Source organism: Pseudopipra pipra, chromosome 6, assembly GCF_036250125.1.
Source record: "Pseudopipra pipra isolate bDixPip1 chromosome 6, bDixPip1.hap1, whole genome shotgun sequence".
In the NCBI taxonomy this organism is placed as follows: Eukaryota; Metazoa; Chordata; class Aves; order Passeriformes; family Pipridae; genus Pseudopipra; species Pseudopipra pipra.
In genome coordinates this window covers 19720034-19737206 of record NC_087554.1, presented here as the reverse complement: position 1 = coordinate 19737206, position 17173 = coordinate 19720034, and the positions used below count along the sequence as shown (strand labels likewise).

Genomic DNA, 17173 nt, shown 5'->3' with positions numbered 1-17173 from the left:
TTACTGAAATTGCGTAATTGATCCAGAAGAATGCCCCTTTATTGTTTTTTTCCCCTTTGTTTTTACAAAGATAAGAGATGTTAGAGGGTGAAGAAACAAGCTGAAAATTTTACCTGTCTCAGTATATTGGAATATTACCAATATGTGTTTGAATGCAGAAATTAAGTGAAAGTATGTGGACTGCTTTTGGTAAGTAGGTAATAATATTCTGGTTTCTATAGCATTTTCATATAACAGTGCAGCACAGTGCAAAAGCTTGTGGGCCTCCCTGCTCAGACAGTGCTGTAAATCTTCCTGATCCCATGAGTTTTTCATTATTTTAAATAATCTCAAATTTCAGAATTTCAAATAAACATTCTAACAGGACCATTCCAACTCTAATGAGCTGACAGTATGCTAATTTGATTAAAGTAATAACTGTTTTCTACTTTTATTCTATTATTTCTAATTTCTTATCCTATTTCAAAAGAAAAGAAATTCAATGCTAATGTGATGTTCCTTTTATTTGATCATAGATTGGGGTGCTCTGCCATAGAAAGATGGCTTGATACTGAGTTCTTCAAATGGATACCAGGTTTTACAGTCAATCAAAGTCCATGGAAGTCAATGAAAATAATGGTCTTGATTTTAGTGAACTCTGCTTCAAGGTTACGGTAGGAATGGACATTACTAGTGAAAATGAGAGTTTGGACTTACTGAACTGTATTAATGTACAGAGGTTAAATTTCACTCTATCCTTATTTGACATTTTTGGAAGCCCATAAATTTACCAAATAATGTTGGACTAGCAGCATACATACACTTTGTATAGCAGCACTGTACACTTTCATTACTCTTACAAAAAGTGTAATCCAGTGTAACATTGTTGGAAGGGCTTGCTCAGAAGCTCTCTGGATCTGATGAAAAGTGTAGTTTGCACACTTTGGAAAGTGAACATCAGATATGAGATCAGAGGCTGAGTTATTATCAGAGGAAGGGCAAAGCCTGACTGACAAGGTGGGACAGCCATGAAGACTCAAACTAGACACTAGTGGATTGGCATTTAGAATGTATTTTGCTACGCTAAAAGTGAAAGACAGATTAGGTAATAAAGGTCTGCAATATTTCTGTCAGTCTGTGCACTCCAGTGCACTTCAGCATTTTGAAAGGATGATATTTCATTGCACCGTGCAGAGAGGGAAAGTCACCTGAATATGAAAAACCTTTCCATGGTTCTGTATCCTCTCAAACCTTTCTTCAGTCTTAATATGACATTTATTGTGTACAGGCCTAGCATTCTGGTCCGTCAAAGCACTTTTGTATGGCTTAAGCATGGATTTGAGTGCTTTGCTAGACTCAGAATAAAGCATCTCATAAAATAATTTTTTAATCTTGGAGCAGACAGAAGCATTTCTTCATTAAGGAGTACAGACCCAGTATTCTTGATGATGCAGGAATCCTACACATATGATTTGTATAAACTTGTACAGAACAGTTAAATTTGTATTGCATCAAGGTATGCTTCAGTCAATGGGCTGGTGTATCACAGGTGAATAATATGGAATTTCTTATGAACATGAGTTTATTTCACGTCTGTGAAAACACGAATGGGAAGTAATGCTTCTTGAAGCACAGAAGTACAGACAGATCTGTGACCTAAAAAGATTCTGCATGGCAGCACCTTGAAGTCCTTCTTTTTGTGTTATCTAAAGTACCCAATATATAGTATTTATGTTTTATTTTGCTCTAATATTGCGGAGAATTGGTGCAGTGTAATCTTACAATTTAACCTGGGCTTTGTATATGGTACATTGTGTGCTGGTAGATACTTAATTTTAAAATGAAACAATTTAGTTGCTCTTATTTTTATTTTATCATTTACCTACAGAAAAATTTTACCAAGGCAAAATTATACACTATAACATTGCAGGAGAAGGGGGAAAAAAAAAAGCAAAAAAAATTCAACAAACAAACCAGAGGGGAGAATGCCATTTACCATTTATCAGATTAATGCAAACAATACTTCTCAACATCAGCTCATTTCCATCTTTTGTTTAGAACTCAGTCTAAATCTACACTGCAACAAAATAAAAATACATTCTTCAAGACTGGTTTGTTTCCTCTGGTGTAGGTAGCTTGTCAAGTGCTCCCAACTCTGCAAAAAATTTAAAAAAAAGTTAATTAGCACATATTTATCCTAGCAATTAAGTAATGAAATCCAGTTACAGTAGTATACATTTTTATTACATTTTTGTGCTCTCAACTATAAGAGCAAAATCTTTGAACTTTTCATATTTTAATTCATAAACTCTTGGGTTTTTTCTTTTGAATGTTAATAATATCTTCCTGTTTTAATTTCACCTGTTCTAGAAACAGCAGTGACAGAACAACAATTAAATTATATCTGTTTTATTACAGCAATTGATATTGCTGGATCCCAGTATCTCGAAATATTTAATACTATTCAATTATGGCTGCCATCCTACAGACTGCTCTGTATGGAAGCATTTAAAGCTGGAGGGAAAAATTTTCAAGAAAAAGCGCTGAAGGCCACTTTTAGATCTTGTCAAGATATTTCTTAGCAGTTAAAATATTGCCTTTATCTTGCAGATTAAAATTTATGTCTAATATGACTAACTATTCCCTGAATGTGAATCCTATGAGTGCGAGTTTTCCCCCCCACCAAGGAACACTCTAAACCAATATACTTAGTGTAGTAAAGTTTCATTTGAGAAAAAAATGTTAAAGCATCTCTACCATTAAAAAATATGTTTTTCACCTGCTAAATCTACAGTTCTGATTTTGTATGAGTTTGTACTAAACCTTTCCAATAAAATATTGTTAATATAATGCAATAACTCTGTGTCTTCTGAAACCTGGGAACATAAGAACTATTTCATGGAAATGCCATTTTATATGATCTGAAGATTCTTTTTTTTTTAGTAAGGACAGATAATACCACCATCTTTTCTGAATAAAAGCAGGTGTTTGTCATCACTATCCTAAACAGGGAACCTTGTTTGCTCATTCATTGCAGGGAAGAAGTAATTTGTATTTCTGTGAGATGCATTTTTTTTTGTCCAACTTAACAGCTTTTTGCCAACTCAGAGCTCATGTGCTTGAGCTCTACTTGTTTTACAACCTTTTTGTTGTGTTCAGATACTGATTTTACTTCCTAGGCTCACAGAGCAGAGTAAGAGAATGTTTGGGGCTCTTTCTTCACAGTGGCACAAGAAACAAGCTACTGCATTGTCCACAGTAAATATACAGGCTAATAATCTACTTTACATATATATATATGAATTATTTCAGGCCCTTATTACTAATCATAAAGAGGTTTTGTTTCCGATACAAATTTGATGCAAAAAATACTGGGTTCATATTTTCAGTAATGAGAATTATTTTGCCTGGGTAGGTACAAATAATTCAGACAACAATGCCAAAAACTGATCCTAGATATGCAAAAAATGAACAATCTCTTGAAAGTCTCTTTTAATAATGAAATTAAAACACATATTTAACACACAGTTCCACAGCATACACTTGCCCCAAAAATTGCTTATAATTTGTTGTACACAAAAGTAAGAATACAGAAGTTACTGATTTATTGAATTGTCAACTTTCTGAGACAGAAAAATGCTCAGACATTTTCATTAGAATAATTGTTTTCTACCCATTTTCTTTGCAACTATATATCATATTTGTATACATTTTGCAGACAATTTTAGAAGCCCTGAAAAGGTTTTTGAAAGCTAAAAATTGTGTATGTTTGCATTTTTTAAAGCAAAACTAATGAAAACTCAGAAACATACAAGTTTCTTCTTCACTGAATTCTATAATAAGGTTACCATTCTTACAGAATCAGCTGTAAGCCCAACATTACAATTCTTGTCACAATTTTGAGACTCTACAGATATTTTACTAGCAGCATTTTGAGCTATTTGCCAACATTCATCTTAGTGTTGTTGCAATTTTATGATACACCTTTATTGTGGAATACATGCAAAACGGGAGAGGTATTTCTTGTGCCACTAACAAGCGACCGAATGGTGTAAGAATTCTGCTACATCAGATATTCATTGACCTGTGGTTTTGCATACTAGCTGTGTGTGTTCCCAAGGTGCTGTTCAAAATCTTGCACACTCAAATCTGCAGCAGACTGGTACACTCAAGGATACTCTTGTGTTCTCAGTACCAGAAGCTGTGAAAGGTTAAAGGGCATTCACTAACCTTTAAGATGCAAGTAAGTCAAAAATTCGATTACTGTACGCATAATGTTTTCATCAGACAGTGGTCTTCCAAGATTCCCTATAAAACAAGTTGGTTGTCACTTAATGTTACATAGTATGAAGATACATTTTATGTGACATCACGGCTAAACTTATAAGTACTCTGAAAATAAGCTACCTGAAATGCCTTTTTCCTTAAAATCTTTAATGGAAAACCTCATTTCAGGGAAGAGTGAAGCCCCTTTAAGGGTGGTAACTGCACTTCTCAGAATCAAAATTGCTCAGCTCCATATGCCATTGCTGCATAGCAGCTGCTTTGACACCTTAATGGTCACAGTGTTCAGAGTTCTGAGCAGAAGAGTTTTCCTCAGTTCTCAACTCTCTCGTGTCCACTCACCTGAGACTGAAGGGATAAGGTTAAATTTAATTGACAAATTCATCACCTTTACAAAACAGTTAAAAGTTGTTCACATAGCCTGATTTTGTTCCAAATAAGCCTCTTGAGTGATATAGAAGTGATTTGTAGCCCAAAAGCTGGGCCTGGGTGTCTTTCTAAAAGCCCAGAGAGGTATGTTTTTACACAGGTATCTAAACCAATATACTCATCTCTGATCTAGTGAAAATAGGCCTTTTGATGCTATTTTAATGGCCTAATGGAGTCCTGGGAGCTTGTTATTGCACTTTAGGAGGCTGAGAAGGATGCTTTCTGTATCTGTTAATGCAGAAAAAAAAAAAAAAAAAGAGAGGGAGGGGGGGCAGGGAAGACATCTTGCTTTTTTCCAACAGGATGGAGAATTTTCCTGTATTAGAGAACAAATGGCAAGTAATTGCCCCAAGATTTTTAGTTCCCTGCATAGAGATGGGTGCCAGTACCAACAGCCCATTATCACATCACTGACAATACTGTCCTACTGGATAGAAGGCAGATGGAGCTCTGCAAAACAAATTAAGAAAACATTGATGAGAGTTGAAGGGACACAAAAGTTTTTGGTATATTGAGAATAAGCATTTGAGAATGTATTTAACATGCTTGCAGCTAAAAGTCTTGTCTTCCAGTCTTTGAACTGACACAAAGATGTTGCTATTATTTACATTAGTAATACTTGCATTATTTGAATTTTTCCTTAACTTTTTTTCCCACCTAATCTGTTATAGAATTTTGTTATGGTTATTATATTAGTCACTTTCTGACCCAGATTTTATTATCAATGTGATATTCATTGGATAAATATTTTTCTTAAGTGGCTTGGGCATATTGTACATGTGTATTTCTCTATACTCTGTGACTGACCTTATTTCTGTATAAAATAAGTTAAATAAGTAAAAAAAAATTATGATCTTGTAATTTGAAGATTTGACTAATTATGCTCATTGAAGGTTGTTTTGTAGTGATCTTTTATTTTTCTGGACCTAGTGTTAAGTCCCTAATACAGCTTGCAAGTTCTTCTAGGTTATCTGGAGAGCTTACGAATTTTGCAGCATTCCTTCAGGGAGAGAGCACAGTCCTTTGCATTAATTCTTTTACAGCAATAATGTGTGTATATTGCCATTTTAAAGTGCCTATGTAAATAATCAGAAAAAATTAACTAAAAAAAAAAAATCTTCCTTTTCAATTAAAATAAGATTCTGACTACCTTATGCCTTTTTTTTGTTTGTTTTTGTATTTAAATCTCCTTTGGTTAGGAACTCTGTAAAACTTCAGCTTCAAAGAAAACTTTTGATAAGAGAAAAGCATGAGGTTCATAGCAGAGGCAGCAATATGAGTTTCCAGTCTAATCCTGACACGTTCGGTTGGGTTTACCTGTAATTGTGGAGGCACAACAGTACCTGGCAAAAGAGTTCCATAAATCTAAGAGTTTGTATTCCTGTAAAGGATCCAATATATCCACTAATGGCAACATGTTGCAATGTGAACTCCATTGTTAGATTACAACCACCTTTCTTTCGCATTGTTTCTGACTGGCAAAATATTATTTTTACACCAGCGTTTGAAAAAGTGGGTGCTTCCTCTTTTTTTTTTTCCTTAAAAACAAACAAACAAAAAAACCCCCCAAAACAAAACAAACAAAGCACAGCACAAAAAACCCACCACACACAAAACCACACTATGTAACTATGTACCAGAACTAAACAGTCATTCAGAGAATGGTAACAACTAAGAAATGTATTGATGTTACTCTTTTCATTAGAAAGTAAGTACGTCTATGAGATAGTAATCAAGTACATTTCCTATATTTATGAACTTATTTAGTGTTAACTACACTTGCATTGTGCTGGGTATATTTAAAATAGCCTCCAAAAGCTCTGTCCTCCCCCACTAGTGCAGTGATGAATGCAATAGTTACTCAAGTAAGTACTGTGGTCACTCTTTAACAGTCTAAAGATGAGATTCATACCAGCTCACTTTAGCTGTTTGCAGCAGGTTTAGTTTCTCCTCAGGAGAAAGAAATAGGCTTTTCTAGAAGTTTCTGCAACTTATCCTGAAATAGGTGTTTAAAATAAAGCTAAAAATTGTCAGCTTCTCTTCATAAAGGAAGTCTAGACATACATTAGAGGCCTGGCTTTATATGAAAAATCCAGAACTAAGCTGCATCCTTTTCATTGATATTTACTAAATTCTGACACATGCAATATCAAAACATTATGTTGACTTGACTTCAGTTGCAACCAGATCCTCAATCTTTTGTGATGATAATCCACTTTGCTTAAACAGTGGAAATATTGAGACTTTATATTTTTTTGAGCTTTTGTTACTGAAAGATGCCTTTGTCAACTCACTTCTTTCCTGAGGAAAAAAAAACCCTTGAGTGTCTAAGGTGACATTTGAAATACTTATTTGAACATATGAAAAGAAGAAAAAAAGATTTTTTCAAAGCAATATGACCTATCATACCTTTAAAGCAACAATATTATCTAAGTGCCTAGGAAAACGTACCATGTTTTAAACTATGACCATACAAAGAACACACCAAATGGCCAAAAGTCACTTTTCTTCCTTTCACGTGTTTATTGGGATTTCTGTTAAAGTGCAGGAATAGCCTTGTATCTAGGTAGTCAGTTAATAGTAAATAAATTGCAAATCATTAAAAACAAATCAACAATAGTGGCTTTCAGATTTTTGTTACCTGCTTTAATATCCTCATCAAGCTGTATTTCACGTTTACCAGTGAAACCATGCTTATCATTAAAAGATCTGTGGTTATCTACTGCATCTGATAAATTAAAAAAAAAAAAAAAAATCAGAGGAGTTAATTGACTTAACAACAGCTTTTATTATATTTTTTGCTTTTCATGAATTTCATTGAAAAGATCATGATGAGCAGTTTTGATGTACAAAATTACAGAGAAGCAGTTAATGTGTCATTAAATAAAATAACCTTTCTTGTAAATTTGTGCTTATGATTTATCTTGTTTACAGACCCGTGCTACATACTTGCTGAAGCTATTACTGAATTCAGAAGAAGTTGTAAAGAAAATGTAAGCCTGTACATCTGCATGTAAACTGGGAAGTTGCTTTTACTATTCTCTCCCTTATCTGTAAGAAAATGTTGCTGATGAGTTTACTCAAAAGAAAACTGCAGGTAGTTTACATGAATAACCTTCAGAAACTATCTTACATGCCCCTGGTGCCTCTTCTCTCCCCCTTGCAATGGGCATTTCCTTTATCAGTAAAAGCTGATCAATACGACCTGCAACAAAGGATGATTCCTATTATCCAGTCTTAGATAAATGGCACTTAGATAAATGGCACATTTCCCCGCAGTATTTTTTCCCATTTGCTTAGACCTGCTTCGAAGCAAATACACTTCCAGACATTTACAGTACCAGTTATTACATTTAAGATGCATAAAGCTTTTCTTTTTTTTTTTTTTTAGGTATCCTTAAGGTTAGCTGAAGAGAATGAAGAAAGTCATAGTAAGTGCCTGTAGTATTTGTCTATGTATTACTGAGACTGAAGATAGAGAAACATTGGTAATGACTGTTATTACATTAACAAGAACAGGTAAAAAGATAAATATTTGAGACAGTTTAGCCCTGCATTACTTTTCTTATAATCTGCATTTGTAATCCAGTGTTCCTGTATTTTGAACACTTTTATCTTAATTTTTCACAGTCATTAGTTTGCGTGTTATTGTTTTATTTTATTGGGATTTAATCAAAAAAAAATGTAGTATAATAAAGCCAAGTGGTGAAACAATTTTCGAAAAGATTTAAAGGTGAAATCTGAAATACATAGGAAAGTGCCAAATGTCACATCTTGTCATTCTTCCCTTGACATAAGATGATATAAGATGATACAACATTTTGTAACACTTCCTGTGGTGAAGAATTTGTCATATGAAAATTACAGTCCAGAAGCACAGAGTGAGCACAAATGTTTCTGGACATAAAGCCTCAGGTCACAACTCTGCTTTAGAAAAGAACAGCTGTTGTTTAAGACAATTCTATAATAGGCATGAGTTTCTTCAGCCTTGAAGGTTTAGACAAAATTGCTGTACACAGAAAAGTGAATAGCACACTACAGGAAACAGATTATAAGAAAAAGAAAAACCCCACAACTTTTGCATTTTGATATAAAGAAAAAAAGAGTGCCTTACTTACGTGGCCCGAGTAAATAACCAGCACTATTCAAAGTCCAACCCCTTTTTTCTTTTGCCTTAAAGAAAAAAATGCAAATATGTTATTACATGACTTACACAGTGACAAATGTCAAAAGGACATTCTCTTAGCAGAGTCTTCCAAAGGCTCAAAATCAAGAAAAAATTGTAAAAAAAAAAAAAAAAAAAAGTAAAACAAACAAAAAAGCCAAACATATTGAAGTAAATATTAATGGTGAACTCTTGCCCCCTCTCCATCTAAGTCTACAGTTTTGCTATTGACATCCATGTCTCTATGAAGACATGAACTCAGTATGAAGATTTCACACCATGTAAGTGAAAATGCAAATCAGACTTCAGAGACAGAAATTTTGCCTTTATGCTTCAAGTTTTTATTACCACCTGACAGCCATCTTAACAGACAGCAACGCTTTCTTTTAATTGCTTAGATTTACATGACAGCCTCTTTATAAAAAGAACCCCTATGTACGACCACCTTTTCTGAGTCAGATGGGACGTCCATTCAATTTTGGTCTACAAACTAGACACCCTTTTATTCATAGTATTCACTACAAGGGAGCTAGTACTTAAAGTCTCCAAATTCTTAGCTAAAAAACACCCAGTTTATAGCCAAACGGGTTTGAGTGCTGCATCTTTTGCAACTGCTACGTCTAAATACAGCGTATATACCTGCGAGGTTTACAGTTACTTTGCCACCTGAGACACGGATACTTACTGAGAAAACCAGCCCAAATGTTTCCGAGAGGGTGGCACCAAGGATTAAAGACAGAAACAGGAAACTAGCGCACCTCTGCATCTGGAAAGAAACCGCACGAGGGTAAATGCTCTGCCTTCCCCAGCGCACAGGACACTCCTCGCCGCGGGTAGGAAGTGCGGGTGAACCTTCCCGGCTCTGGTTACCCAGGCTCGGCACCCCAATTCCCACTGGGAGAAGGGTGGAGAAGGGAGTACCTTGAGCTGGGGCGCGGCGCTCTGCCTCTCGCAGTGCTCTTCCTGACGTGTCCCACGGCGGGCACTCACTGCATGGCCACAGCCCGAGTGCGAAGCTGCGCCCACGCTCCGCTCCCGACGCCCTTTATGGGCTGCGGCACCGCCGCGCCGGGGGAGCCAGAGCCGCCCACTCCCCGCTCCCCCGCCTCCCCCGGGTCATTTCCCCCTCGCCGCCCACAGCATTAGGAAGGGCAGAAATTACAGCAATCCAATTAGAGGTACTTGGAAGCACGACGCAGGCTGCCGGGAGCTGACAGCGCGGACAATTACCTCTTGTTACCGCGGCTTTGGGAAGGCTGGTGGGCAGCGAGGGGAGCTCTGAGCTGGGCAGGGAGAGGGGCTCAGATCTGGGTAGCCTGGCAGCCTGCGCCTGTCGCCCGCTGCAGCTGCGCGAGGGCTCGGGAGTGGAGAGGGGTAAGAAGAAAGTGTAAAGTGAATACAAATCGCTTTACAGATCACTTTAAAGTGATCACAGACAGGTACAGGAGCAGCGCTAAATACAAATGCCTGCGTGTGATGCTGGTGAGCAAGATTCAGCGTGTTTGGGGTTTGCGTTTGGGAATACTGAGGACTTCAAGCAGTTTTGCCCTGCTTGCGATCCCCGGAGCTCCCTGTGGTCCAGGCCACTCGTGGCCTCTGAAAATCCCTTTGACTCATGCCCCGTGCTCTACCATCAGAATAAAAGGAACTGCCAAAACTCTTACTGTAGTTCCTTGTTGCTCTGTTATCTGAGATTGTACTTTTTTAAGATTATATGAGAAAGGCTAGGGATTCAGCTCTCCAGTGATTAGACTAGCCCTGGCCTGTTAATTTACAACCAGTGGAGTTTCACCAATTTGCTTATCTTAGTTGTAGTTACAGCTGGCATTGAGATGTGCAAAATTTAATTACAAGACAGAGATTCCAATATTAGTTCCTTTTTTTTCCCCCAGCCAAATTGTATTTGCTCTACAACAAATTAGTTTATTCACTAAAAGTCCCTCAAATTCATCTTTGAGTAAGAAGAGCGTCACAGATGTTGCACAGAATAAGTTATACTTACAGTTCCTTTTTCTGAAGCTCCTTTTACAAAGTGTATACATGAATTTGAATGTGGAGCCAAGACAGCTATTGAACAATGCAATACACTTATCATTCACCACTTTAAAAGCAAACTTTTTTTTTACTTCAGTGTAGCATAATATTCATAATCCAAGCAAGAAGCAGAAGCTGTGTCTTTTATTTCTATTTCCTACCCTCTTTAGTCAGGTGCAGTAGAGTTATAATAGTCTAGCCTCGTCTTTGGGTGTCTGATCAAAAACTGCTTGGATAAAGTCTATTTTATGCAATTCTTAAATGTTAATAGAGCTAAATGAGGAAGCTGAACTTCGTAGATTTTATTTGATACTTTTTATCATTTGCTAAAGACATTCAGCCATTACATGATCTTCACAATTCAGATTAGATAGATCTGGAAAATAACAATATGATTTTTGCAAAGTGTTCTTTTCCTTTACCTTATCAAAAGTGCACTTTTGTCTGAAATTCTCTAGCTTTCAGCTGTTAACTCCCACAAGGTAATTTTTGAAACTTGAAGCTTCTTTGTGAGACAAAATGTTTTCTTGTGTTATTTGAATAAAACCCCAGAAGTTATATGAAAAGATGTCAAATTTTACATTCAAACAGTGTTACAAAAACGTGTTAATTCTCTTATCTTTGACTACAGTTTTGTTCTTCGTGTCCTGTAAAATGTATTTGAAACAATTTATTTGAACCTGCGGTTTTTATTCTGATTTTTCACCACAGTACTTGCACCTTCCTGTCAAATTACAGAGTAAAATGATCTCTTTATCTCCAATAGAGTCAGATGCAAAATAAAACCTCTTCATATACTGAAAGGCTTAATCCATCACTTGCCCATCACACTTTTTGTCTAAATGTATCTTTATGCTAGTGTCGATTAAATAATTTTATCACTCATTCCTACAATTGATGTTCTCATTCCCTCAATTTTCCTTGTCAAGAATGCTATTAGTCTTTTTTTATTCCATAGGAATTTTAAATCTCACTATTCAGACAAAAGCATTAGTCTGAAGCCTGCCTCTTCTAGCTTAGCTTGACAAATGGCCATCTCTGTGACTACACAGTTTGTTTTTATTGAGGAGACCCTTCAATGTACTAGTTCTTCCACTGATTTATTTGTTGTTTGGTTAATTGCAAAAGCTTAATGCAATTTGCAGTACCTGTCAGGTTATGCCCAGTCCTTACCAGAGATTCACTGTCATATAAACTCTCAATGAAGCTTATCTAAAATTTACTCAAGCCAATAGAACAATAAACATTGATAACAAAACTGTCTCTAAATTGATACAGGAAAGACAGGAGTACCATTGCTTGTCTCACACAACATGTACTCTGTACATGTAACTGTATATACATGATTGTAACTGCATTTCAAAATAATTAAAAAAAAATCAACAGTGGAAAATACTGGTTTCAGCCAGAGACAAAAACTTTGAATTTTTAAGGAAAATATAATATGGATTAAATAAGTGACCGTATTGAAACATTGGACTTGGGAAATAAAACAATTTCCTTTTTGTCATTGGAGATTTTATTTTGAGAACAAACAATAAATCCTAATGATTTTACCACGCATATAATGGTAAAAAATTCTCCTTTATACAACTGCTGAGGTAGGACGTCCCATTTAAATTTACATTAACAAAAAACATAAACTATCCAGAATGGCTACCTTGTATAGTATTCAGGAAAAACACTGAATAAAAGTGGATTTTGCATTATATTTTCAAAGGGTCTGGTGTTGCAGTGGCTCTCTTCACTGTTAAGCTTATTGAGAGATAATGAATGGAGTAGGAAAAGTGTGTCTGCTATTTCTGTTTTGAAGTTGTATAGCCAGGTTTGTTTTCAGCAACTCACCAATGAATAATAAACCCAAATATTAGAAACTACTGCAGTCACAGTGATGTCCATCTGCACAAAAGATGAGTCAGATTTTTTCTACTTCCCAGGCAACATCAAGTGTGAATGTATGGTTCAAGACCTTTTTCAGTATGTACATGAAACCTCTAACATAACATGAACAATGGCAATGGATTCTAGGCTTGGGAGATAAGTTACCAGAAAAATTTGTCTCCCCTACACTGGAGTAATTCCAATGAAATACCGACATTACAGAAGGTAAGGGCTTTATTGGAGGAGTGTCATCATCTAGCTAACTAGAAATGATTCTTTGCAGAAGTTTGAAGATGTCTATCTTTGAATCCTATTCAATATTTACCAGGGGATCACTAACACACAGTGACACCAATAATTTTGTTACTGTCTTTTCTGCATTGGAAACAATTTTAGCTTTTTGAGATCAGTGTTTGAACCCTGAATACAGAAATTTATCAAAACTGAGCATGGGAGAACACAAATGCAGGACTTTCTGTGGCTAAATCTGAGTGGGAAAGGCACAAATTTCTTTCTAACAGAGTATGGACGCTGACAGATCTGAATATCCAAAAGCAACAAGGCATTCCAGTTGCCATCAAGGCTGTGAATTGCTTCACTGATCTAAAGATTTAATGCCATTTTGGTGGTAAATGAGGGTATTGTCACAAAGCCGAAAAGTTATTTAAAGGGATTTTTTCTGTTCAACAACATTACACCACTCCTCAGTATTTGCATCTCAGCCTCTCATTGTCAGCCTAAGCAGAGATAAGTTGAAGATGACAGTTTGCATTTATCTGAAGATGACATAGAACTTCAATATGCAACTATAATTTTGAAAGTAGTTTGCTCTTTAAGTCTTCAAGAAACCTCTTGATTATGTTTTCCCTCATATGTATAGATCTACTTTTTTCTTTAATGGATGTAGAGCAGAGAACATGTTGTTGTGTTTGGGGGGCTTTTTTAAAAATAAATGTAGTAATAAGGGTCATTTCCTTCATCCTTCCAAATCCTTTGCTATTGTTTTTTCCCATTTTCCCATTTTGTAGTTTCTATGAAATGTAGGCAATTTTCACTGAGTGAATCTGTTGCACATTTTACCACCTCAGTGTCAAATAGAACTAAATCTTATAGATACCTTCTCAATTAAAGGCTATTTTCTGTTCTGAATTACACTGATATCAGCCAATAATTTCCTATTATTACATTGATCAGTGTGCTACCAGATCTATTATTCCCAAATATATATCGTTGCATCAAAAGCGTGACTATCATGTATTAGATCATTTCGTGTTTTTTAAAGATGATTTTTTGTTCAAGAAGCATGGTGATTTTAGACTAAATGTGTATATATGTGAAAAAGAAACCACAGAATAAAAACTTCAGGGAAAAATTCTGGAATTTAATTACTGTAAACATCAGTAATATTGTGAGAAATAAGAAAAAAAACCACTTAATCTGGATGCCTGCTTCATAAAACTTACAGGAGAATAATGTATCCATTTGGTTAAGATTAGCCAGTAGGTTCAAACCTATCAAGGACAGATTTCTAGCCAGCACAAAGACATAAGCTTCATTTCCTAAAGAAGTCACAGGCTCTCTTGATGACACTGTATATGCAAAAAGAAATGAGAATTTGAAATATTCTAAGGAACACCATTTTCAAGGGTTTCCAGTACTAACAGTGGTAGATCAATAGATTGCACACCCTACTACCATTCCTAGCCTGTGTCTCCCCAGAGCACTTCTATTTGAGCAAAGTGGCTCTGTGCAGAAGCCTCACTGAAACTCCAGAAACCCACTGCTTCAGCTATTTTCTTTGTAGGCCAAATAGAAGGATGGTACAGAGCCACTGCCTCTCTCAGAAGTAAACACAGGATCTCAACTCTGTAAGAGGCTGAGTTTGGCTCTCAGCTCCTGCTAATATTAGAGCTCAGCTTCTTTGGAGGCAGTAAATCTGTCTGAGTCCTGCAACAGCTGGGAACCTCTGACTCAAAGGGCAGATTCAGGATTTATAGTTGCAGAGGCTCCTTTACCAAGTTCTGAATTCCAATGCTTACCTGAAGGAAGTTGGTGCTTGGCTAAGGTTTCCATTTAATTCCTCACTCACCAGTGACCCTCCTTTGAACAGTAAATTCAGTGGAAGCTCACTCCTAACTTTTCTCAGGAAAATTAATGCCTACCCCACTGATGAAAATCATGCGAGCAACTACTAAGGTCACCAAAAGTTGAGAAGCTCTTCTTATTTAAAGGCAACAAAGATCTGAAGCAGTTTGTCTGCGCCTCTTGCTCAATGTGAAACCATGTGCCCATTATCATTTTAGTTACTGAGGTACCTATGTGAATAGCTCTGTGCAGATGCATCAAACCAATATGATTAATTTTTTTCCATCACGTGAAATAATCTTATATTTTGTGCATTTTAATGTTAACCTGAAGATTCACTGCTTTTAAAAAATCTTGTCTATGTTAAAAATTGTATTCGTTGCTTATTTGAAAACAATATCATCATGATTCAATTAGAATTTCTGTAGTGGCGTTGAAAGCTCTTAAAATGTGCTTAAAAAGCATAATGCAAAAGGTTCCTATTATTAAATTGTAGTTTTGCATTTAAATCACAATGAAAACAACATTCTGCAAATATTGAAATATTTGCATGGGACTTTATTTCAGCATCACTAGATGAGCTAATTCTGCAAAATATAAATAATTACCACACATTTTCTTAAACTGTATTTTAGACTGGAAATTAAAATGCATTAACCAACACAGGGTGAGGTGGTTCCTACAGAAAGGCACACAGGAAGGGCTGTGCACACTCCCAGTTATTGGGTTGCTGCCTGCTCTGCTCAACCACAGGTTTAAGCTGCAAGCTCATGGTCACCCCAGCTCGCTGCCGGCTGTGCAAGCCTACCCAGCAGCTTGAGGTCTCCAGGTAATTAGAAGGGTTATTAGGCAATGCTTTGCAGTTGTGAGAAGCATAGTGGTCGAGACCAGGCAAGGACTGCACTGCTGCAGCAGACAGCAATCAGCTACCTAGGTCAGACTAGTCTGGAAGGAGTGAAGGGCACCCACCCAGACAGATCTTTGCTTCGTATAAGAGCAGCTGCTGTCCAGGTGAAGGGCTGCAAAGATTGCACCTCTCCTCCTGGGGGGGAAGGGTGGAAGCAAAAGCTGTGCTCCAGTGGAGTACCTCAGGCAGGAGGTGTAGGAATGCAAAAAGAAGTTAATAGGCTGTACTGTGTGAGGGAGTGGGAACCAGAGTATTATTTGAAACTTTGTAAGAAGAAATAGTAGTGCTCTTTGGCACTGACCTCTAAGGACTACCAGACAAACAGTTTCCACAGTGAACAAGCAATACTTTGGAGAATGAGGCCCCATGGTCTTTGGTGCCCCGTAGGAACAGGCTACCACTTCACACTCCTTCCTCGTATGTACCAAGCAGCAACAGACATGAAGCCTTGGTGGTGGACAATGACAATGAGCAAGAGTCACAGGGAGAAGTGGCACCAGCAGCACACATTAGAAGCTGCAAAAGGAAGCAGCGAGTGCGTGACTGCTGAGAGGCACAGAGGCTCCCATCTGTCAGCCTGCTAAACAGGGAGGAGCTGTTTGCTGCTTGCCAGGAGCCAAGACACAGAATATCACAGAGAGACTGCTACAAAGGGTTTAAAGCACAGACTGCTCTCCACTGCTTCTTTTCTGTGTGGGCACCAGTGATACTGTAAAGCAAAACCTGGGCAAGATTAATCAGAACTTCAGAGCCCTGGGGGCACAAGTGAAGCAGACAGGTGCCCAAGGGATCTTCTCCTCTGTCCTGCCAGTCAGAGACGGGGTGCAGGCAAAGGTCTACACATCATGCAGATCAACAACTGGCTTCAACACCAAAAAGGGCTTTGGTTTCTATGATCACAAGACATTCTTTGATGAATACAACCTATTGGAGAGAGAGAATCCATCTCTCTAGAAAAGGGAGACGAATCTTTGTTAGCAGGTTGGCTGATTAAGTGAATCACAATTTAAACTAATGAACTTGTGGGATTGTGTCCACAGCTGTGACACTTGCATGTTCATAATCATGTTAGATGTCTGCACCTACCAGGGTAGTGAGAAATACTCCCTCAGCTATCTCTAAGTACAAAAACCCTAAGACCAGCCATCTCAAGTAAATGTATACCACTGCACACAGTCTGGGTAATAAACAGGAGAAACTGAAGCTCCATGCTCAGTCAGAGTTATGATGTCATGGGAATCACAGAAATTTTGTGGGAAAAGTCAAATGACAAAGACCACAATGGATGGCTGCAAACTCTTTCAGAAAAATAGGAAAGGAAGAAGAAGAGGTGGCGTTGCACTTTCTGTAAAATAGAAATGTGAGTGTATGGTACTGAGGTACGGAGACCACAAAAATTCTATAGAATG

The 17173-nt window shown here is 37.0% G+C and overlaps 1 protein-coding gene across 2 annotated transcripts; it reads right to left on the bottom strand.

Annotated features, from left to right (window-relative positions):
• Positions 1-1828: 1828 nt before the first annotated feature.
• Positions 1829-9913, bottom strand: GAL (galanin and GMAP prepropeptide). 2 transcript variants are annotated; one of them, XM_064657722.1, is made up of 7 exons: positions 9779-9913; positions 9543-9623; positions 8811-8865; positions 7826-7897; positions 7334-7420; positions 4210-4287; positions 1829-2134 (listed from the first exon to the last, which is right to left on the bottom strand). In XM_064657722.1, the coding sequence occupies exons 2-7, from the start codon at positions 9621-9623 to the stop codon at positions 2082-2084; spliced, it is 426 nt and encodes a 141-aa protein (XP_064513792.1). In that variant the 5' UTR covers positions 9779-9913; the 3' UTR covers positions 1829-2081. The 2 variants fall into 2 exon arrangements, with proteins under 2 accessions (XP_064513792.1, XP_064513793.1); XM_064657723.1 differs by lacking the exon at positions 7826-7897.
• Positions 9914-17173: the final 7260 nt, after the last annotated feature.

Excerpts from the sequence above, each read along its gene's own strand:
- GAL (XM_064657722.1), bottom strand. The coding sequence starts at position 9,623 with ATGCAGAGGTGCGCTAGTTTCCTGTTTCTGTCTTTAATCCTTGGTGCC. Across the intron at positions 7,898-8,810 it reads TGGTTATTTACTCGGGCCAC|GTCGTATTGATCAGCTTTTA; the intron begins GTAAGTAAGGCA and ends CCTTTGTTGCAG. Across the intron at positions 2,135-4,209 it reads GACTTACTTGCATCTTAAAG|AGTTGGGAGCACTTGACAAG; the intron begins GTTAGTGAATGC and ends AATTTTTTGCAG.